The 22345-nt window shown below is 70.1% G+C and overlaps 2 protein-coding genes across 3 annotated transcripts; one reads left to right on the top strand and one right to left on the bottom strand.

The window, feature by feature from the left end:
• Nucleotides 1-2204: 2204 nt before the first annotated feature.
• On the top strand, nt 2205-4633 carry FNDC11 (fibronectin type III domain containing 11). The gene is made up of 2 exons (XM_054577487.1): nt 2205-2227; nt 3608-4633. The coding sequence occupies exon 2, from the start codon at nt 3647-3649 to the stop codon at nt 4589-4591; it is 945 nt and encodes a 314-aa protein (XP_054433462.1). The 5' UTR covers nt 2205-2227; nt 3608-3646; the 3' UTR covers nt 4592-4633.
• Nucleotides 4634-7114: 2481 nt separating this feature from the next.
• On the bottom strand, nt 7115-18128 carry HELZ2 (helicase with zinc finger 2). 2 transcript variants are annotated; one of them, XM_054577486.1, is made up of 20 exons: nt 17570-18074; nt 17099-17282; nt 16914-17021; nt 16121-16632; nt 15387-16028; nt 14114-14897; nt 13860-13935; nt 13293-13770; nt 10002-13262; nt 9715-9833; nt 9491-9622; nt 9280-9414; nt 9046-9193; nt 8806-8922; nt 8535-8727; nt 8232-8366; nt 7910-8128; nt 7630-7786; nt 7380-7547; nt 7115-7246 (listed from the first exon to the last, which is right to left on the bottom strand). In XM_054577486.1, the coding sequence occupies exons 1-20, from the start codon at nt 17974-17976 to the stop codon at nt 7122-7124; spliced, it is 8100 nt and encodes a 2699-aa protein (XP_054433461.1). In that variant the 5' UTR covers nt 17977-18074; the 3' UTR covers nt 7115-7121. The 2 variants fall into 2 exon arrangements, with proteins under 2 accessions (XP_054433461.1, XP_054433460.1); XM_054577485.1 differs by having other exon boundaries at nt 10002-13770; nt 17570-18128.
• Between the last annotated feature and the right edge of the window lie 4217 nt (nt 18129-22345).

Below are 22345 nucleotides of genomic sequence, written 5' to 3'. Positions count from 1 at the left end.
CGGCACCCACACCCGACACACAGGCGGGAGACTGTCCGCCCACCGGCCCCCGGGAGGCCGCGGGTCCTCTTCTGCGCGCTGCACCTCGGGGGGCTCCCTGCCACCCACCTGGGGCAGCCGGTGCAGTTTACCAATGGGCGTGGCAGCCACACCATGATCTGGAGGGGCAGGGGGCCCCAGGGGATGCTCCGTGACACTGAGACATCCCGTTGGGGGGGTTGTTAAGGAGATATTTACAAACACAGAACTGACTGGGCCGGCTGCAGCCCCCGCCAGCCACCTGCTGCTCCAAGTGCAAGCCTGGGTTTTGGCAGATGGGTTTCCCTCCGTGGAGACACATGGCTCCTCCTCCTGGGAAGCCACGCCCCTGGCCCACCCGGCGCCCGGTGCGGGGGTGTGGGGGCCTCCCAGCCGAGCGGGGGCCACTTCTGCTGTCCGCGCTTGCAGCGCTCGGGGTCAAGCATGCAGAGCGCCTTTTGGATGCTGGACGCATTCCTCCTGCAGACGTGCATCCCCCAGAGCCGCGGTCCGGCCTCTGGGCTCAGCACATTCCTGGCGGCCAGGCAGGCAGGGAGGGCCCTCCAGGCCCTGTGGCTTCGCCCCCGGAGCCTGGTCCCCGGGCTTCCTGTCAGCCCCCCGAAAAAACCCAAAGACCCTCGTGGTGGGCCAAGGTCTCTCCCTCCTCCAGGTGAGCCAACCAGGTCTGTCTGTCCCTCCTCAAGGGCGCTGTGCTGGGAAGCAGGGATCCCTTCCCCCAGCTCAGAGAGAAGGCTGGCCCTCTCCTGTCTCCAGGTGATGGCAACCGGGAGACAGGCTCAGAGGACACCCCCACGCTCAGCCCGCAGGCCAAGGCCGCAGGGCCCTGCCACCAGGGGGCTCCCTGACTCTGTGTCCGCCCTAACTGGAGACAGCACAGCTGGGGGCCAGGGTGGGGGTGGCGAGGGAGGCGGAGGCCCCCACAGCCCCGGACGGGCTCGCTGGCCGCAGGCAAGGCGCGGACCCGCCTGTGCCCCAACGTCCCTCTCTGTGAGGACGCCGAGCTGACGGCCCCAGAGCGAAAACTCAGACCAGGCCTGCCGCTGGGCTGAGTGGGGGCCCCCTGGAGTTCCGGCTGGGCCGCCCCACCCCGGGCCTGCGATGGGGCGTCTGAGCTCGGCTGTGCTCCCCGCCCCCAGGCTGTGCCTCGGAATGTGGCCCCGAGAGGACCGGCCGGCGGGGCTGCCCACAGCCTGCGGACGGCGACTGTCCCCAGGGCTCCCCCCGTGTGCAAGGTTCTCCTGGGACAGACGGGCAGGGCTGGATGGCCGCCAGGGGCAACGGGCGCTCCGGTGGCGGAGGGGGCGAGGTAAGGGAGGCAGGTCCCTGCGAGGCCGACCGTTCTGCTCTGGTGACCAGCGTCACTGCCCTGCCATTCTCTTCCACGGAGTTTCCGGAAGAAACGGGCAAAGGGTTCCGGGGTCCCTGGGATGGCTTATGCCGGGGTCTGCCCTACAACCATCTCAAATTAAAGCTTAATCGTCGCCCTGGCCAGTGCGGCTCAGGGAACTGAGTGCCGGCCTGCGAACCAAAGGGGTCACAGGCCTGTGTTGTGGGCCAGGCTCCCAGCAGGGGGCGCGCGCGAGGCAACTACGCACGGATGCTTCTCTCTTTTGCCCTCCCTTCCCGCCTCTAATAATAAATAAATAAATAAAAATCGAAAAACTAAACAAACAAATAAAAGTTTAATTGTAAACAAACTAGCTAAAGAAAGAGAAACAAAAAAACCCACAGGCTGCCACTCCCACCCACCCAGGAGCCCCGTGGAGGCAGCGCTGTGCCCGCGACGACTCACGGCCGCGTCCCCGCGCGCAGGGCCGGCGCCTCGGTTTGTTCCCCCGGCGGGTCCCGCCTGCGCGCCTGGCCCTCGACCGGCGGCGGTGGGTGGCCCCAGGCCAGCCCGAGGGACGGAGCAAAGCCCCCGGACGGCCCCTCCGAGCCGGGACGCAGGGCCCTGGTAGCACGGAGCGCGCCCCACGCCGCCTTCCCGCAGCGCCCCTGTCGCGGATCGGACGGCACCGGGTCGCCCCACCCCCGGGCCCCGCAGGACGTCACAAAGGCCCGCGGTACCCATGGCAACCCGGCGGACGCCGCGGCGCAAACCCGGACGTCCCGGCTTTCGCGCAGTCGAGCCGCAGAGCCCCGCGCGCTGCGGGCGGCAGGGCGAGTGGACCGGACGCAGAGTGGCTGGGTGAGGCCCGCGGGCGGGACGCGCGGAGGCGGGGTGGGCCCAGGGAGGCGGGCCTGCGGGCGCAGGGAGAAGGCGGGGCTCTGCGCCGGTGGGCCTCCCTGCCTCCGAGGCCAGTGCAAGCCCCCTGCGGGCTGCTTCTACCTGCGGGACCATTGTGGGCTGGAAACATCCCGGACCAGTGGCCAGATCCAGGGGCGAGGGTCCCCCCAGAGGCCAGAGCAGAACTTAGGGCCACAGGCCTGGGGTCCTGGTCTGGGCTGGTCGCTTGCCCCATCCCCCCACCTTCTCTGCCAGTCCTGGGCTTGGCCCAGCTCCTCTGCCCTGGGAAGGTCAAGGTCAACCTCACTCTGCCACTGAGCGGTGCTTTCTGAAGCAAGTCGCTCGCTCTGTTGGGTCTTTCTGGGACGCCCCGCCCTTGGGTGAAGCTTTCCGGGGCGAAGCCGCGGGACTCCTGGGGACAGCTGGGACCTGGGACAGCAGCCAGGGATGCCAGCTCCTTCTCCAAAGAGCCCCAGCCGGCCAGGACAGCCCCGGAGGCCTTGTGGCCTCTCTCACCCGGGCCTGGGGCCCCCGCCGCACCCAGCTGTGGGGTCGCTGACGCCCAGAGCCAGGCACCGGGGAGGGCAGGTGGTGGCCCAGAAGGAGGTAAGGCTCCAGGGTCAACGGCTGGTCTCCGGCCTCCGGCCCGGGACTGAGAGGGAGCTACAAAGCGTTGGGGCCTCCAGCACCCCGTCTGTAAGGGGCTTTCCCATGGGACCCCCGGACACAGCAGGGACTTGGTGGCTGGGGCCAGCATGACTCTTCCTCAGAGCTGAGGCCTGGGGCCACCCTGCCCCCCCCCGGCTGGGCCTGGTCACCAACTGGCCCGGCCTGGGGTGAGCCTGCCCGCAGCCCCGTGCCGGCAGTGAGCTGTGGAGGGTCCGGGGCGCGGCCATGTCCGGAAGGGGACCCCGGGGCTGCCCAGGCAGCGCCTCCCTGAGGCCTCTCACGGTCTCTGAGGAGCAGCTTCCCCATTTCCGACAAGGACCCTCGGCCTGCGCCAGGCCCCGCAGCTAGTCAGTGGCTGGGGTTCCGCCCAAGTTGCTCCAGCCCAGAGCCCAGCCCCGGCCTCACCGTGCGCTGCGTTGCTGTGACCGACCGTCAGCCGTGTTTGCCCAAAGGCCTACTTTTGACGACTCTGCAGCCCGGCCGCCCAGCCGCCCAGCAGCCTCTGCCACAGAGCTGCTCCCCACGAGGCCCCTGGGAAGCATCGAGCGCCCAGCTCAGGGGCAACGGGCCACGCAGGAACGCTGCCCCGAGGGAGCCCGGGGCGGGGGCGGCGGAGAGCAGAGGCCGGCCCGCCCGTTCCGGCTCACGCCCGACCCCCGCCCCTCCCTGCAGACAGTGGCCTTCCAGGTGACAGGCCTGGGCCTGGCCGAGATGAAGCTGAACAGTCCCCGGCCCTTCCTGGACCCGGAGGAGGTGGAGGAGGCGGAAGAGGGGCAGCTGCTGGAGCCGGAGGCTTGGAGGACCTACACCGCGCGCCGGAACTCGCTGCGGGAGTTCCTGGCCTGCGACCTGAGCCCCCACCTGCTGAAGCGCCACCACGCCCGCATGGAGCTGCTGCAGAAGTGCTCCTACCACATCGAGATCCTCCCCAAGCACCTGGCCCTGGGAGACCAGAACCCACTGGTGCTGCCCAGCACGGTCTTCCAGCTCATCGACCCCTGGAAGTTCCAGCGCATGAAGAAGGTGGGCACCGCGCAGACCAAGATCCAGCTGCTGCTGCTCGGGGACCTGCTGGAGCAGCTGGACCAGGGCCGCGCCGAGCTGGACGCCCTGCTGGAGTCGCCGGACCCCCGGCCCTTCCTGGCAGGCTGGGCGCTCGTGGAGCGGCGGCGGGCGGACCTGTCCGCTGTCATGGACAACTTCCTGGCTCTGATGGTGCCAGGGCGTCTGCACATCAAGCACCGCCTGGTGTCCGACGTCGGCGCCACCAAGATCCCGCACATCCGGCTCATGCTCAGCACCAAGATGCCCGTGATGTTCGACCGCAAGGAGTCGGTGGCCCACCAGGACTGGGTGGCCCTGCGCTGGTTCGTCACCATCCAGCCGGCGGTGCCTGAGCAGTTCGAGCTGCGCTTCAAGCTCCTGGACCCGCGGACGCAGCAGGAGCACCTGCAGCGCGGCCTCATCCCTGTGGCCGCCTGCACCTTCGAGGTCCACAACCTGCTGCCCAGCCGCGTCTACAAGTTCACTGTCAAGAGGGCGGAGAGCTACACGCTGGTGTACGAGCCCTGGCAGGACAGCCTCACCCTGCAGACCAGGCCGCGGACCCCCAACGGGCCCGCCCCCAGTCGGCTGGGCAAGCCGGGCCGCCCATGACCACAGCTTCCGAGAGATGATTTTTAGTCTTTAGCCGCTAATAAAGAGGAGTATAAACACGCACAGGCAATCAGAGGAGCGAGCCTACCTAGCGTTCTCGGGGCGGCAGCGACCCCAGGAGCGTGTTCCCCGGCGCAGCCCCCGGCAGCTGGGGTGCCCAGGCCGGCCCCTCCTGGGCCGCGGAACCCTGGGGCGAGAAGCACCAGCCCTGGCGTCCGGCTGCGCCCGCCGACCACAGCCACAGCCCCAGGGTCTCTGCCCCATCGGCCCCAGGCTCCCCGGTCGCCCACGCCAGCCATGGGGCCACGGCAAGGCTCCGGCCGCCTGTTCCTCCCTCCTAGGCCGGGGTCCCCGGGGGGACCGGCAGCCCCGGGTCCTGCCCAGCCGGAGCTCATCGGGGGCAGGCATTTCCTAGCATCTCGGGGTCAGGATGCCCGAGGCCAACGGGACGTTCTTTTTGTAAAGATTTTATTTATTTACTTTTGGAGAGAGGGCAAGGGAGGGAGGAAGAGAGGGAGAAAAACATCCATGTGCGGTTGCCTCTCACACACCCCTGCTGGGGACCTGCCTGCGTCCCAGGCCTGGGCCCCGACTGGGAATCGAACCGGCGACCCTGTGGTTCGCCGGCCGGCGCTCCGTCCACTGAGTCCACCAGCTGGGGCTGGACATTGTCTTTCTAACCTGGCAATAAAAGTCTTATCTTCTCCCCAAATGAAGCTGAAGTTCATCGGCACCCCCATGCTGAGGGGGTGAGCGTCCCCAAAATGCAGGCCGGCCCCGAGCTCCTGTGTGGGGCGCCCCGCCCCAGCCCACCGACCCCCGCCGACACCTGGTGTCCCGCTCACGTGGCCGACGGCGCCCTTGATGCTGCCTTCGGAGTCGGCCCTTGCCCTGCAGGGCGGCCATGTGACCCCGCGCGCACGCTCACCTCTGGAGGAAGGTGGTCGCGTCGGCCGCGCAGGCCTCGCCCAGGCAGGGCCCGCCCGCTCAGTCGAAGACTCAGTGACACCTGGGACGCAGAGGCGGGAGACGCCTTTCCCTACGGTGGCCCTGTCTCTGGCCTCCCGGTGACCACGCAGATAGGCCAGGGCTTGGCCATGCCTTCCTCTGTGCAGCCGCGCCCTGGGGTGGGGTGGGCGCGTGGGCACGGGGCTTAGCCACACACACACACACACACACACACACACACACACGTGAGTGATCGCCCAGGTTGGCACGTGTGGTGCCCAACGTCCTGGACAGAAGGGACCTGCTGGCAGCTTTGGGGACTTTGGACTTAGACTTTGGAGCCAGACCCGCCTAAGGTCCAGAGTTCAGAGGGCTGGGCAGGCCTCTGCCGCTGGACGTGGCCCGTGGCGGCGGCCCCTCCCCCCTGCTGGCCTTCTCGCCGCCTCGGTCGGGGGCCCCGTCCTCAGCGCTCCCCGTCCAGCACCTGCCACCGTGGGCTTCGCAGCCTCAGCCGCCGCTTCGCCGCCCAAAGCAAGAGCAAGCGCCCCCGGGGCCCCAGACAGACCTGAAGACAGGCACAGGTGACAGCAGAGTAGCCTTTATAATAAAATTAATGTGCAATCATACAAGATACAAAATTGGAATGTGGAGATTTCTTGTAAAATTTTTTTTTTTTTTTTAATTTTTAGACAAGAGGGAGGGAGGGAGGGAGAGAGGGAGGGACACATCCCTGTGCGGTTGCCCCTCACACGCCCCCCGCTGGGGACCTGGCCCGCCACCCAGGCCTGGGCCCGGACTGGGAATTGAACCCTTTGGCTTGCAGGCCAGCGCTCCGTCCACTGAGCCCCACCGGCCAGCATGGAATGTACACATTTGATTTGTACAAAGTTCTGCAGGAGACACACACCAACGCGCCCCCGCCCCCTGCCCCGGGGAGAGGCCACAGGTGGAGCGGGGCCCTCCGGGCGCAAGCAGCTTGCAGTGTCCCCCAGCCTGTGGGGACAGCAGGAAACGCACTGAGACCGAGGGGCCCCACGGGCTGAGGGCGAGGCCCTGAGGGACGCAGGGCTGGGGGTCCGGGTGAGCCGGCCAGCGGTGGCCGAGAAAGGACCTCTCTGCCCTGCGTGTGGGCCGAGGACCCTGTCCCCGTAAAAAGAGAAATTGAATTTGGTTTATTTAAAAACGGAAAGTAAAGCTGAACTCCGCGTCCAGTGCCCAGTGCCCAGTGCGGCTGGATGACGTCGGAGACCGAGGAGCTGGGGTTTCTTCCTGACCTCAGACTCCGCAGCGGCACAGCCCCCACCCCTGAGATGTGTCCTGTCTCTCTGGGGGCAGCGAAAGGGAGGGCGGGGACAGGCCCTCCCCTTTGCCCCCAAGTTCGCGCTCCCGGCCGGCTTCCGAGGCTCTAGAAGGGGGTCGCTATGCGCAGGCCACAGCGGGCGCGGGTGGCCAGCAGTGGCCACCGAAGGCACGTGGGGTTTCGCCAGGCGGGGCGAGGCGCGGGCAGCGCGGGCAGGGCTCTTCGGGCGTCCGGCCGCAGAAGGGCAGCAGGCGGTGGGGGCCGGGGCGCGGGAGGGGCGCTTCAGGAGGACACGGCCGGCCTCTTCCGCACGCGCACCTGCCCGACGGGCACCAGGCACCCCTGGGCCCTGTAGAACTCCAGCAGCCGGCGCCACAGCGGGCAGCACTGCAGCAGGAGGTGGTCCCCTGCGAAAGGCGGCGGTCAGCGCGGCCCGCCCCCCACCGCCCCCCCGCCCCCCGCGCAGGCCGGGCCCCGCCCCCGCCCCGGCCCAGCGCGCCCCGCCCCCGGCCCAGCGCGCCCCGCCCCCGCGGCCCTCACCGACGATGCAGAGCCCCTCCTGGGCCCGGGTGATGGCCACGTTCACTTGGTTGGGGTCCACGACGAAGCCCAGGAACCTCTTCAGCCAGTTCTTGGTCGGCCGCCGGTCCAAGTCGCTCTCGGGGCAGGAGCGGACGGTGCTCACCAGTACGTAGCGCCACTCACTCCCTGGGGGCCAGGGACACCGTGAGGTCCAGCCTCCTGCCCCGGCCCCGGAGCCCTGCCCAGAGCCAGCGCCTCCCCACCTCACCCTGGCTCTTGGTGATGGAGCACACAGTGACCCCCGAGACGCCTTTCTGCGCCAGGCACTTGCTGATCTCAGCGACCTGCGCGTTGTACGGCGTGAGGATGGCGATGTCCTTGGGTTCCAGCGTTCTGTCCAGGGTCAGCTGTTTGGCGATGCGGACCTGAGAGGCACAGGGCGCACTGGCGAAACCGGCCCTGGTGCCTCCCCAGCCTTGTTCCCTCTGCCCCTCCGCCTCCTCCTCCAGGAAGCCCTCCCTGACCACCGGGCACCGCCCGGCACTCACCACCTCTGCCACCTCGTCCAGGTTGGCCTTGGAGTTCTCGTTCCCTTCATCTGTGGACACCAGCAGGCTCTGCTCGTGGCCCTGCACGTGGCCAAAGAGGACAGGGCAGCTCTCCCTGTCGACGTGGCCCAGGATGCTGGGCGGCCGCTGCAGGCCCTGCCAGGTCTTCAGCTTCTTCTGGTAGAACTCCATGGAAGGGAAGGCGCAGATGTCCTTGTGCTGCCGGCAAGAGCGTGAGCCAGGACGGGCCCTGGCTGCCCACGTGGGTCACAGCCGGAGGCCCGGGGGCAGGGGGCGGGGCGCGGCGGCCGGGCCAGCTCACCATGCGGTACTGCGTGTCCAGCATGTGGGCCTCCCTGTAGTACCTCTCGAAGAGAGACCGGTCCAGCCCCAGGCTCTGCAGGTGCTCGTTCTTGACCACAGGCCGCAGCTGCTTGTGGTCCCCGAGAAGAACCACCTGAGGGACAGACAGGCGTGGCCCCGCTGCCCTGGGCCCGGAGGCACCCTCGGCGGTTGCCGCCCCCCCTCCGCCGGTCCTCGGCCCGCGCCCTGAGTCCCAGGGGCGCGCCCCCGCCGCCCGCCAACGCAGCGCCTGCCTGGGGCACCCCGCGCGCGGCCGTCTCACCTTCTCGGCCCCCGAGAACCTCACCAAGGGGATGAGGGTCTCGGGCTCCGTGGCCATGCCTGCCTCGTCCACCAGGATCTGCCGGACGTTCAGGGCCTTGAGGCTGGCCACGGCCGCGCAGGAGCAGGTGCACAGGATGACGCTGTGGCGGCTCAGCTCGAGCTTCCGTGCTTTCACCAGGATCTTCTTGTACCTGCGTGGGGACGCCGTCCGGTCACCCAGGGACCCCGCCCCGCAGCCGGGAAACCGCCCCGCGGCCGCAGCCACTTACAAAGCAAGCTCCTCCTCGGAGAGAATCTCCCCGTTCAGCAGCCGGGCGTCAAAAGCCTTGATGTCCCGCGAACAGGGGTTGGAGGGCTGCCGGATCAGGTGGTGCAGGGTGATGCTCCTGGGGGGCGGGGGGACGGCCTCCGTGAGCCCCATGCTGCCCGCGGCCCAAAGCAGGACCCTCTGACACCTCCACCCAAAGGCCGGCAGGCAGGCAGGCGGACAGACGGCCCTGAGGCCGCACCTGAGGCTTGGGTTGGGCCGCCACTCCCGAGGGGTTCTCCTGGGCTGGCCCCTGCTGCTCACGCCAGGCACCGGGAACTCAGTGGCCTCCACCTGCTCGCTGTACACGCGGAGGGGCTTCAGCTCCGCCCTCCTGCTCAGCAGCATCCCTGGGGGCGGGCGGGGTGGGAGCTGTGAGTCCCTGGGCCCAGCGGCACCCCCGCACAACAGCCCCTATGCGGCCGCGCCAGCACACCTGCCACGACGTCCACCGACTTGTTGGAGGGGCCGCAGTACAAGATGCAGGGCGGACTGCCGGTCGGCAGCAGGTCTTGGTTTAACTTGTGGAACCAGAACACGATGTGGAAGCCCACCATCGTCTTCCCCGTACCTGCGGGCAGACCTGGGGTGAGCAGGGCCCCGGGCGGCGGCCCCCGGGCGCCTGCAGCCCCCGACGCGGGCCTCACCTGGCGGGCCCTGAATGACGGTGAACGGCTTCTTCAGAGCCTCGCGGACGGCCTTGTTCTGGCTGGGGTTCAGCTTGCGGAGGCTTCGGGGCAGGTCGAAGTCCGGCCGCTCCAGGTACCTGCTGGGGGTCCCTGAGGAGGGGGCCGGACTTCCCTGAGCTCGGGCGCTGGGCCGGCCAGGGTTGGGGTAGGGGCTCGGGGAAGCTGGAGGGCCCCCCGCCTACCTCTGCGGAGGGGCTGCTGGCCAGGAAGGTGGCGGGGCAGGGCGATGGGTTGGCCCAGGGCGATGCTGATGACCAGCTGGGAGGCTTCCTGCAGCTTACACACGGCTTCTTCCTTGCGGCTGGGGACGTGGGCGGGCGGAGGTGGACACTGGAACCTCCGTAGGACTCTCCTGGGAGGGACTGCTGTCCCGTTGCCACCCCCTCCCAGAAGAAGGGGCCCCCGGAAGTGTGTGCCCCTCCCCGCCCGCCAGCCTCTCCCCAGCATCAGCCCCGCGGAAGCCACTCACATGTCAGGAAGCTGCTGGGGCAGCACCTCAATGGTGAATAGGGTGCCAGGCCTCAGCACCTCTTCTGGAGCCCTCTGCATGGCCGTGTGCTGGACGAAGAAGCGCACCTGCTTGGCGGTCTGTCGCCGGTCGCCCGGCTCCTCTAGATTTGGGTCCAAGGCCTCCGTCAGCCCGTGGGCCACCCAGGTGTAGGTGTCAGGGTCGATGCTCAGGACGGGGACATCGCAGGGTGGGACGGCCGGGGGCGGCGCGCCAGGGCCGGCCTCAGGGCGTGGGTCCCCGGCGGCTTCGGGCGCGGCCCGGAGCCCCTCGAGCCGGAGGCAGAGGTAGCAGTGGTCGAAGTCGATGTCGATGCTGTGCTCGCGGAGAAAGGCAGTGCCCAGGTGGAAGCTGCCGCGGAGCGGCCCCTGCGCCGTGCACTCTGGGTCCCAGGCTACGCACACGCGCTGCAGCGTGACACTCTCACCCTCAGCTACGGCGCTGGTGGCCGACTCCAGGGAGCAGAAAGGCTGCCACACGCTGCAGTAGTCCTCCACGTGGCGGAAGCTGTCCCGCCCGGCCTGGGGGGCGCGGCCCGAGAAGCAGTCGCCCGGCTGCTCCATGTGCTCCAGGCACAGGCTGAGGCCCGGCGCCACCGTCCACAGCTGCAGGGCCGGCGCCAGGAGGCCCCGGTGCAGCGTGGCACCGAGCTGCACCTGCAGCGTGTCCCCGCTGACCAGCTCCCGGGTCACCTCCACGAAGTGCGTGCAGGGGCTGCGGGCCACGCGCCCCAGCTCCCGCGGCGGCGGCCTGGCGGCGCCCTTCTCACACACGAGCGCTGCCGCCTCCGGCCACCGCTGCTCCTCCACCAGCGCCAGCAGCTGCTGCCACAGGGCAGAGTCCACGGGCCAGGTGTGCAGGTCCAGCAGGGCGCCGGGCAGGGGCGGACACGGCCCGTTCTCCTGCACCGAGTAGACGCGGAGCCGCCACTGCAGCCGCAGGCCCGGCCGGCTCTCCAGGCCGCACGGGTGCTTGGCCAGCTGCAGGGAGCGGTAGAACAAGGGGCAGGGCTCGGGCAGTGTCTCCGGGTTGGCCGGGAAGAGCAGCTTGAAGCAGCGGGCACCCGGCTCCACGTCCACTGCGAAGCCCAGCTTCTGCCGCGGCCGGGCCTTGAGCTGCGTGGCCAGGTGCAGGCTGCAGGCCCGGCGTTGGTAGCTCTTGGCGCGCCCGTGCTGGCGGCCGAAGTCCTGGCAGAGCCGGTCGATGTCCTTGGCGGAGTAGGAGGCGCCCCCGTGGCCCAGCGCCAGCAGGGTCTGCCTCTGCAGCACCACGTCCAGGTACCTGCGGATGGGCGAGCTGGCCCAGGTGTACCACTCCACCTGCAGTGAGTAGTGGCTGGCCGGCTGCCCAGCGCCCTGGCTAGAGCGGCTGAAGACGGAGCGGCCCAGGGCCTTGCGCAAGTCCAGGCGCACGGCGGCCAGCGAGGGGTGCATGTCGTCCGTGGTGATGAGGTCTGCCAGCAGGTTGGCGTCCCGGGCCTGGGCCGCCTGCCGGACGAGCTGCCACAGCGGGGCCAGCAGGTGCAGCCGCGGGCTGGGGGGTGCGTGGCCGCGCAGGTGTTGCCTCAGGTGCAGCGACAGGGGCACCAGCCCTCCGTGCTTTTCACCGATGGCTTCGAGCTGGCGGCTGTTGGGCGTGGGCTGCCACCGCAGTGGCGTGACTGTCCGCGTGAGCTCGCTGCCCACCAGGAACTCGGCCACCAGACTGTTGAACTGGACCATGTACTCTTTGACCATGGCGTGGGCCACGCGGAAGCCCAGTGTGCTGTCCTCGTCTGGCTGCTCGTAGGGACAGGCGGCCTGCAAGCGACGCCGGCGTAGCACCCGGGCAAAATAGCACGCAGCCACGAGGCAGGCATCCACGGAGTCCAGGTGCGCGGGCAGCTCCCGGCCGGCGCCCGGCTGAGCCCTGATCACCGCCTCCGCTTCCTCGTAGGACAGCTGGCGGTCAGAGCGGACCACGGAGGGCGCAAAGCGCAGGCTCTTGAGTTGGTTGCTGCCCTTCTCGAAGGTGAGGAAGAGCGAGAGGGCAAAGCGGTCCTTGCCTGGGGCGAGGCTGAGCACGTCGCGGCAGAGGCTGGCGGGCAGCATGGGCGTGGGCTCCCGGTTGGGGGCGTAGACCGCGATGCCCAGCCTGCGGGCCTCCATGTCCAGGGCCCCATCCCTGGGCACGAAGCTGGCCACGTCAGTGATGTGCACGGCCACTTCATACCGGGGGCCCAGCTCGCGCACGCCAAGGGCATCGTCCAGGTTGCAGGCGCCCTGCGGGTCCACGGTGAAGGTCAGGGAGCTGCGACAGTCCTCCCGGGAGCCGGGCGCCCGGCTCAGCTCCTCGTGGTACTTCTGCAGCGCCTTGGAGACCGAGGCTGGGTCCGGCGAGGGCTCCCGGAGGCCGTAGTCCAGGTCCAGCACGCGGAGGCCCTGCTCCCAGGTGGTGGCCTCGGGCAGCACCTCCAGCACAATGCCCAGTGGGTAGTAGAAGCGCTCCCGCCAGACCACAATGCGCACCCAGAAGAGCCGCCGGCGGCTGGCCTGGGCTGGGAGCTGCTCGTGCCGCACCCGCTGCAAGCGGCCCTGCACCACGCGGTGGATGGGCACCTGCAGCGGGTCCTTCAGGTCGGCCACGAAGATCTTGGTCACGGAGCAGTCGATGGGGGCCATCAGGCGCGGGTCCCACTCGTCCATGCGGCACACGAAGAGCAGCTCGCGGCGCCGCCTCTTCAGCACGCCCAGCACACGGCCCTGCGGCCGCCCCGCCGCGGCCCGGTCGCCGTCGAGGATCTTGACCAGCACCTCGTCCCCGCTGAAGGCCATCCCGCAGTGCAGGCGGCCCCGGAGCTGGATGGGGCCGGGCCCCGCGGCGTCCAGCGGCATGGCCGTCGCCCGCTCGAAGGTCTCCGGCACGAAGGTGCACCTGTGGTGCAGCTCGGGCTCCGTGCGCAGCAGCCTCCGCATCACGCCCTGCGGCAGGTTCACGTACTGCTGCGCCTGCTGCGCGGGCATAGGCTGGGCCACCGCGTCCAGCAGCCCGTCCTCCCGCACCGTCACGGCCACCTTCCGGCTCTCGTCCAGCAGCTCCCGCAGGATGCAGTCGTCGGTGTCAAGTTCCCCGTCCAAGGACCAGAAGTCAGGCTCGGAGTCCTCGGCGTCATCCTCGCTGTCTGTGGCCTCCGCCCCAGCCGCCGCCCCAGCGGCGCTCTCTGCCGCCGCTGCCGCCGCGTCCCTGACGGCCGGGTGCCCCCCAGACCCGGACCCTGAAGCCGCGTCACCGGCCTCTGCCTCCGATGCGGCTGTCTCCACGGCCCCCGCGACGCTGGCCGAGAAGGCGCCCCCCTCGGCCGCAGGCTCCACGGCGCCTCCCTGCTCTGGGACAGCGTCGCCGGGCGCCCCTGCCCCAGCTCTCTCTGCAGGGGGCGCCGCGGGCCGCCTGGTGCGGGCCCAGCGCTGCCTCTGCACCACCGCGTGCTCGATGTGCTCCAGCGACAGCCCCTCAGGGCAGACGCTGCGGTGCTGCACGCACTCGCGGATGAAGCTCTTCCAGAGCTTGCTGCAGGCCCCGAAGGAGCAGAGGGCCACGGCGTCGCCCACGGCCACCACCAGGGACTGGGCGCGGGTCATGATGGTGTTGAGCACGCGGGCGTCTGTGAAGAACTCCAGGGCGGGCGCGCCCGGGCTCTGCAGGCTCTGGTGGTTGTGCACGGTGCTCAGCACCACCGCCCGGAACTCCCGGCCTGTGGGCAGACGTGCACTCAGGCCGGGCCGGCTGGGCTGCGGAGGGTCGTTGCCCCCGCCTCCCCGGGCCCGGCCCCCGATCGCACACCTGGCAGGATCTCAAAGCTGCCCACGGACACCTGGCCCAGGTTCCTCCTTCTCAGCTCCTGCCTCAGCGCGCTCACCTGCGGACGCACAGCCACACGGCCAGGGCCCGGTGAGCGCAGGGCATTCCCCGCAGCCACGCCGGCCCCGGCATGGAGGCAGGGCTCCCGCCCGACGGGTCCCCGGGAGAGGACTTCCCCGCCGGCTCGCTCGTGCAGAAGGGGAAACGGAGGCCAGGGAGGCCGGGGCGGGGCTCACCTGGGCACCGTGGGAGACGACACAGATGTTCCTCTGCTCGCGGAGGCCCCAGCAGTGGGGCCAGGCCTCGTGGAGCTGCTTCACCTGCTCGGTGACCTGGGCGACCTCGGCCGCGTTGAGCCAGGACGTCAGGGACAGGTCGCGCTCGGGGACGCCCGCCACGTGGCAGAACATGAGCGGGTAAAGCCGGGGGTGGCGCGGGACCTTGCCGCGGGCGAGGATCGGGGTGCCCCTGGCCACGTAGAAGTGCTTCGAGACGAAGGCGACGATGGGCTCCGTGGAGCGGTAGTTCTCGTGGAAGATGAGGCGGCCCTGCCGGGCGGCCGGGTGCGCCTGCTGCTGGTAGAGCTGGAAGAGGCGGTACAGCAGCGTGTGGCCGGCCGCCTGCACCCTGGCCACGCTGAAGAGCCGCGGCGTGACCTGCATGTGGTCCCCCGCCAGCACCACGCGGGTGTGGGGCAGGGCGTGGCGCAGCGGGGTCAGCGCCTCTGCCTCCAGCATCTGGGCGGCCTCGTCGATGAGGATGTGCGAGAAGAAGCCGGCCGCCACCCGGAGCTCCCGGGCCTGCGAGGTGGTGGCCACCACGATGCGGTGCCGCTCCAGCTCAGCGCGCGTGGGCGGGCGGAAGGCCCGGCGGTCCTTGGTCAGGCAGCAGTACTGCAGCGTGACGGGGTCTGTCTGGCCCAGCGGGCGGTCGGTGTACATCACCCGCAGCGGCGTGGCCTCCGGGTGCCCGCTGCTCACGTAGCCGTGGAAATGCTCCTGGATGTAGATGTCCGCCGCGCTGAGGGGGACAAGGGCACGTGGGGCCTCGGCAACGGTCCGCTGAGGCGCCGGCCGTGTGCCTGGCCCCGCCTGGAGGCCGGCGGACCCCTGGCCTGCGCCGGCCCGGCCTAAAGCTGTGTCTCTCCTAAACCGGCGGTGGAACCTTGTCCCACAGCCCCACCTTGTCTGTGGAGGGACCCACAGCCCCACACCCGGGCAGCAGACCCTGGCTCCCTGGGCAGCTGGCCCAGGCCGGAAGCCCGCGACCAGCCATCTATCAGGGAGAGTCCCAAGGAAGGACTGGACCGCCCGCGACTCGCCCCAAGGGGACACAGGGCGGCCCAGCCCAGGCCCTGCCCCGCTGGCGGCCAGGCAGCCCGGGCACGACCGCTCTGGGACGAGCCTGGGGAACGCGGGACCCAGCCGCCACCCCAGGCCCCGGCGCCCCTTCCTCTCGCACGCTGACGCCCTCTCTGCCGCGCCCACCCGGCCCGGGCAGCGGGCTCACCTGTTGGTGTGCGTGCAGATGAGCACCTTGGTGCGGGGCTGGCGGATGACCTCCAGGGAGGCCATGGCCAGCGTGTAGGTCTTGCCGGTGCCGAAGGGGCCGTAGATGAGCAGCGGGGGGACGGGCTCCCCGCCGGCGGGGCTGCCGCCCGCGATCATCTCCACGGCCTGCTTCTGCTTGAGGTTGCCGAACAGGGCGGGCGGGCTGGACCGCGGGCAGGGCAGGGCGCAGGCCTGCAGGTCGGGCACCACCAAGCGCTCCTCGGGCAGCGCATCCACCGCCTCGTGCCAGAGGCGGAAGGGCAGCGGGTCGACCTGGAACTGCACCTCCAGCACGGGGCTGGACTCGGGCCGCAGCCCCAGGGCCGCGCAGCAGTGGGCGGGCAGCAGCAGCCAGCGCGCCTGCTCCGAGCTGGCCCGCGTCTCCAGCAGCACCTCGAACACTGTGTGGTCCGGGGCGGGCACGGGGGCCACGAGCGCCGTGCTGACGGCCCGGCCCAGCAGGAAGCCCTGGTCTGTGTCCGGCGTCAGGGAGGGCGGGATGGGGACCTCGGCGTAGAGGGCTCCCGGCGGCGGGAAGAGCATGCCCAGGGCCAGCGTCTCGAGGGACGCCTTCAGGGACACGGAGCTCCGGAGGTTCAGCCTGGCGGGGGGCAGACGTGCACCGATTAGCCGGCCACAGCTGTGTTCTGCGGCCAGCGCCCTCACCGCCGCCCGCCCGCCCGCCCCACGCACTTGGCCACCAGCTCCTGCTGGGCAGCCTCCTCCTCATAAAGGAACTGGTGCATCCTCTCTCGGTAGCTGGCGCAGGTCAGGGGGCCCGGGGCCGGGCCGCCGCGGCGGAACTCCAGAGCCAGGTCCGGCGCCTTGTACTTGGCCATCAGGGCCGCGTGCTCCGCCGGGCGCTCCACGCCAGGGACCACATGGCGGTTGCCGGTGTGCCAGCGCTCCAGCTCCTCGCGGGGGCCGGGGGCCGGTGCGGCCCCTGGGCGGAGCTCCTGGCCCAGATGCAACTCCAGCCTCTGCAGCAGAGCTGGCCGGCGGCCAAAGTCGAAGACCACCCACTGCTCGAAGGTGCCAAAGGAAGCGCTCTGCACGCGCACCCGCACCTGGAACTCAGCTGGGTTGTCGGGCACGCGGAAACGCTCACCCTCCGCGTACTCCTGGCCGAGCGGGAGGCAGGGGGCCTCCAGCGAGAAGTCTGCGCCCGGCTCCTGCCTGAGCAGGGCCACGTGTTTCAGGGGCTCCTGCGGAGACACCGGGCGGTGAGGTGGCCCGGGGCCGACACGGACCCTCCCCACAGCCCCGCCCGCCTGGCCTCTCTGCACGGCGGGGCCCCGGGCCTGCCCTGTGGGCATGGAGCGAGGTGAGCAGGCGGCGTGGAGGCCAGTGACCAGCCCGGCCCCTCGCTTCCCGCCAGGCACCCCACCAGACAGCCCCACAGGGCTGGGCATGCACGCAGACAGGGGTCGCTGGGCGGGCAGCAGCCCCGGACTCGCGCCGACTCCGGGCTGCGCAGGCCGCTCACCTCGGAGTGGATGACAAACGTCCAGCTGTGCTGCATTTTCTTCTCCCGGGCCCGATGCACCAGGGGCTGGTGGCAGGCGACGGTCACGCCGTCGATGGTCTCGGCCAACTGCGCGGGGGAGCCGGGCGGTCAGTGGGGCAGCCCTGGCCCCGGCCGCCCGGGCCCGCTCCGGGGGCCCCACTCACCACCAGAATCTCCTCGCTGCTGCGCCGGTACTCGGCCAGCAGCCGCTCCCGGTAGGGCAGCAGCCCCTCCTGCGAGGCCTCCTGCTCCCGCAGCTCGGCCATGCGCACCCGCCGCTGCCACTCCTGCAGCTCCTGCTCCGAGTGCGCCCTGGTGCAGACGTCCCCGTACTCGCAGAACTCAGGCCTGAGAGGAGGAAGGCCGGCGGGCCGCCGCCGTGAGACCCCTCAGCCAGGGGGGGCCTGCGCGGGGGCAGGGACGGATTCCGGGCTCGGGGGCAGGGCGCCCCCGTCCCGTCTGCGGCTGTGTCCGCCGGACAAGGCTGGCACGAGCCACTTCCGCGGACCCCTTGCTTCCCCGGGCGGGCGGGCGCCGGCTGGCCGCGCGGAGAGAATGGGAGCCCGTGGGGCTGGCTGGAGGCGGGCCGTCCCCCTCCCCGAGCCCTCCCCGAGCCCCCCCCCTGCTGTCCCTACCTGGGACAGAGCTCGAAGGCGGAGAGCCCCACGGGGGGGCTGCGGTGCTGCCAGACCACGGTCTGGTCCTGGGCCACCATCCTCATGTGCTCCTGGGATGCGCAGTGGTTCTCGAAGGCCTCCTGGGAGTGGCAGGTGACCAGGCAGGCGCTGCAGTACAGCTGGGCCGCAGGGGCGCGGCTGCTGGCCGCCGGGGGCGAGAGCAGGTCGGCCCGCTGGAGCCCCTCCCTGCGCTCGGCCTGCCACACGGCCATCTCCACGGCGCTGTGGGCGTACTGGCAGCGGGACGCCCCGTGCCGGCACTGCAGCCCCCGCCCCACAAACATGCAGTAGGCCAGCAGCTGCCGGTGCTGGGGCCGCGGCCGCACCTCCGTCACCTGCTGCTTGCGGCGGCCCTCGGAGCTCATGTGGGCCAGGATCGGGGGGCAGGTGCCGTGGCTGGGGCAGCACCCCCCGCGGTCCAGAGGGCAGAGGCGTGGGGGGCGGTGCCGGAAGCAGCGGCCGCAGAGCAGCTGAAAGCGGCCGCCAAACTCCTCGCGGATGACGTCGGCGGGGCTGCCCGCCACCCTGCCGTCCGCGGGCGCGGCCCCGCCGCCCTGCACCGCCGCCTTCAGCCACAGCCAGTGGACGTTGTGCTTGCGCTCAAAGGTCCAGACCAGCGCCTCCTCGGGGCTTCGGGCAAAGGTGCACTGGTTCCGGTGCCGCTGGCAGCCCAGCCCAGGGCTGTAGTAGCGGCAGACCTCGTAGCGCGTCGGCCGCGGGAAGCTGGGCCGGCGGCCCACCTTGCGCCAGACCTTGCTCTTGGGGGCTGGCTTGGAGCGGGCCAGCAGGATCTCCTGAGGACATCTGTGCTCCAGCTCCTGCAGGAGGTAGGTGCTCTCGTTGAGGCGCTGCGTGCAGCGGCGGCAGCCCAGATACAGGTCCAGCTGGGCCAACAGCCTGTCCAGGGGCGGCTCCTGGGCGGCCACGGGTCTGGAGGGCGAGGGGCCGGACCGTGGCGACACCATCTCCGATGCCGACCTGGCCCTGCGGCGTGGCATTCAGGGCTCCGCGGGTCCTCGGGGGCCAGAGTGGCCAGGCGCAAGGGCAGGCTGCCGCCTCTAGCAGGTGGGGGCTCCGACGCACGGGGCCCCTCGCTCGGAAGGGGCCGGGGAGGCGCAGCAGGTGGAGACTCCTGCTGAGGGGGCAGAAGCGGAGGGCTGTCAGGTGCAGGAGGGCTGGCCCGCTCGCCCTGACCCGGCCCAGGCCCCTCCCTTTCTGAAGGGTCTCTGGGCCCCGCTCAGGAGGAGCCGACTGGCTGCGATGGCGGGGGGTGCCCCCGCACCAGGCGCCCTGGAGGCCGGGGAATTTCCGGCTGCCACCTCCCCGCCCGCCAGCCCCCTCCTGGACCCTTGCACCCAAGACCCTAAAGGGCCCATCTCCTGACTGGTCTCAGGGCACAGCACCCCCTGTCCCGTGAAGGGACAGTTGGCTCCGGGAACAGGGCCCCCCAGACCTGTCTGCAGGGGACCGGTGTCCTCCCCCCGGGGGGCCGCGGGGCAGTGGGGGAGGCCAGGAGGACCGGCAGCAGAGCTGCGCAGGTGGCAGGCAGTGCAGTCCCCATCCGGTCCGGAGAGACCTGGGGGTTTCCCCGGGGGGCTCCGAAATCAGAGACAAGGGAACCGGCTCCTAGCAACCGCTGCCGCTCCCTCCGAAGGGAACTTTCAGGGGAAACTCAGGCCGGCGCACAGAAGAGGCTCGGAAGGAAGTGACCGGAGGTCAGACCGGAGTCAGGAGCCCGCCCGGCTCCGAGGTGGAAACTTGAGTGCCCCCGCCAGCAGCCGGTCGAGACCCCGGGCGCATTTGCAGAAACGGGGGCGGTGCCAGCGGGTGGGGACGCTGCCGAAGCGCGGGGATCTCCGGGTCGGGCGATCACCGCGCCCCCTAGGTACCGGCGGGGGGCTGCGCGGTTGTCCGGCGGGGATCGCGGCTGGGTCCCCATCCCCGCGGCTGCCTCGGGGTCTCCGGGCGCCGGCCCCTTACCCCGCCCCGCCTGCCCTGCGCCCGGGGCCCAGCAGCCCCCGCCCCGGGCGCCGGGCGCCGCCTCCGCGGCAGCGACCCCACATCGCTGCACTTACCCCCGATCCGGCCGCGCCCGCCGCGCGATCACTTTCGATTCTGCCCCCGGGTGACTCAAACCTCTGACGCCCGAGCGCGGAAATTACCTCACTGCCCCCGCCCCGCCCCCACCCCGCCCCCCGCCCGGCACCGCCCCGCCCGGGCCGCCCCGCCCGCCCCGCGCGCCCGGGATCCGAACCCGCGCCCCGAGGCGGCCGCGCCCGGCAGCCGGCGCCCGGCGGGAGTGGGGGCCGCGTCCGCCGCCAAGGCAGCCCGGCCCGCGGGAGGGTCGCGACCTAGGTTGGGGGCGGCCCCCCTACGCGACGGCCCCACCCCCTGGAACTGACAGGCCAGTCTGGGCCCCTGGGACCTGCCCTCCTACCTGGGCGGCTGCGTCCCAGCCCCCGGGCGCAGGGTGGCATCTGGGCTGAGAGCCCCGCACTGCCCGCCGCAGGGACAGCAGGGCAGCCCCCAGCAGCCTCGTTGCATTTGATGCTGCCCCCGCCCGCCCAGGTTTCCTGTGCACGGCCACGCTCGGGCCGCGTGAGACCCCGAGCACCCTGGCCGCCGGCGGGGGCTCAGCATCGGGCTGGTGGCACAGCGCCCAGCCCCCCCGTCGCACACAGGGCCCGGGTGCCCTCCCCAGAGCCTCAGCCTCGCACCATCTGTCCTCTTGAACCCTGAACCGGCCGAGCTGTGTGACCCGCGGAATCGGAGGCTGTGCCGGGCCCCGCTCTGTGGAGTGGGGACGAGGTCCGAGCAGGCCGCAGAGAGCCGCCCGGAGGGCCTGAGGCCTCCCGCCCCGAGCCGCTGCCCGGCTGCCCGGCTGCCCCGCGCGTGTGCGCGGCGAGCACACGGCGCCCCTTCGGACAGCGGCCCCCTCCACTGCAGCCCCTGAGGGACCTCGACCCAGAGCCACCACCAGCCAAGCCACCGCCGACCGTGGGATAATAAATGTGGATTATCGCTTGAAGCCGCCAAGTCTGGGGGGTCCCCCATGGAAACAGCGAGACCGTCCCTCCGAGAAGAAGGGCCCGAGCCCTGGCCCCGCGTCCGGTTCCCGTTGGGAAGGACGCGAAGGAAGCTCCCCGCAGAGGTCGGGGGTGGGCTGCGCACCCGGTCGCCGCGGGCCCGTGGCCTCCGCGCACAGCTACCGAGCGAAGCAGAGGAAAACGCTCTGGGAACACTGGCCGCAACGAGCGGCCGGGGACGAGCTCGCAAGGGACGTGCAGAAAGCCGCACGCGTCCCTGAGCCGCTCGGCCGAACCCCAGGGCCGGGGGGAGAGGCGCTTCGTCCGGGGCGAGGGGACGAGCCTCACACAGAGACGATATATTTTGCTGTGAATCATGCACACTTTTTGCCCAGATTTTTGAGGGAAAGATAAGGGTGCACCTTGTATACATGGTGAGTCCTAATTCCATGTCCATATACCGTAACATGAAAGATTTTTTACCCTGAAAGTTTGGGCCAAAAACGCAGCCCTTTTCCACAGCAAAATGTGGTCGCCGGACATTTGTTTTAGGAAGGTGTTTTTCATAGATGTAAGGGGAAGAGACATCCTCAAATCTGTTTCGAACGACAAAAAACCCCAGATCGCAGCCAGAGCAGTGGCGAGGAAGAGGGGAAAGCCGGCGGCCCCACGCTTCCGTGGTCGCTGCGTTACAAAGCCGTTGCGATCGCAGCGGCGTGGACCGGCATGCAGCCGGCACGCAGGCCCGAGCGGCCGGCTAGAGCAGCCAGAAGTCAACCCACACACCTGTGGGCATCTGACCGCGGACAAGGGGCCATGGACACACAGTGCGGGAAAGAGAGGGTCTTCGACAGATGGCGGTGGGACGCTGGACAGCCACGGGCACAAGAAGGAAGCGGGGCCCCGTCTGCCTCCACTCCCCAAAATCAACGCAGAACGGGTCGAAGGCGGAACGCGAGACCCGAAACGGCCCAGTTCCTAGAGGACAACGGGGAGAAGACCCTCGACGTTGGCCAGGCAACGAGCTCCTGGACCTGATACCAAACGCACGATTAGCAGGTGGGACCATGTTAAACGGCCACGGAGGCCCTCGGTCGGCTGACAAGGCACCGCGCCGAGCGACAAGCGTCACAAACCGTGTCTCTCAGGAAGAGTTAGTGTCCAAAATGCACGAAGGGCTCATACCGCTCAATTACAAACACCCCAAATGATTCCATTTCAAAATGGGCAAACACCTGAATAGACGTTTTTCCAAAGATGACATGCAGGTGGCCAACAGGTACGTGAAAAGAGGCTCAAGGGCGGTAATCACCAGGGAAATGCAAAAAAGCACTGCAGTGCGCTCTGCCCAGTGTGGCTCAGCGGGGTTGGGCGTCGCCCGGCAGCGCGAAAGGTCACCGGTTCGATTCCCGGTCACAGCACATGCCCGGGGGGGGGAGGGGGCAGGTTCCGCCCCTGGTCAGGGAGCGTGTGAGAGGCAACCGATCCATGTTTCTCCCTCACATCGATGTGCCTCTCCCTCTCTTTCTCCCTTTATTTCCCCCCTAAAAATAAATAAGTAAAATCTTTTAAAAACACTACAGTGAGATATCACCTCACACACCTCAGAACCACCAGCATCAAAAAGACAAAACAACACGTGCCGGCGAGGACGTGGAGGAAAGGGGCCTCATGCACTGCAGAGGGGGCCGCCGCTGCGGGAACGGTC

This window comes from Pteronotus mesoamericanus, unplaced genomic scaffold, assembly GCF_021234165.1.
Source record: "Pteronotus mesoamericanus isolate MK-2021 breed Mesoamerican mustached bat unplaced genomic scaffold, CSHL_Meso_final contig_436, whole genome shotgun sequence".
NCBI lineage: Eukaryota > Metazoa > Chordata > Mammalia > Chiroptera > Mormoopidae > Pteronotus > Pteronotus mesoamericanus.
The sequence above is the reverse complement of the archived record's forward strand: the minus strand, read 5'-3'. Positions and strand labels throughout refer to the sequence as shown.

Bases quoted from the DNA above. Each gene is read 5' to 3' on its own strand.
- HELZ2 (XM_054577485.1), bottom strand. From the start codon at position 17,976: ATGAGCTCCGAGGGCCGCCGCAAGCAGCAGGTGACGGAGGTGCGGCCG. The intron at 17,283-17,569 runs GTAGGGACAGCA...TCCTCCTCTCAG, and splicing joins GCCTTCGAGCTCTGTCCCAG to GCCTGAGTTCTGCGAGTACG. The intron at 7,787-7,909 runs GTGAGTGCCGGG...TGTGCCTCTCAG, and splicing joins TGGACGAGGTGGCAGAGGTG to GTCCGCATCGCCAAACAGCT.
- FNDC11 (XM_054577487.1), top strand. From the start codon at position 3,647: ATGAAGCTGAACAGTCCCCGGCCCTTCCTGGACCCGGAGGAGGTGGAG.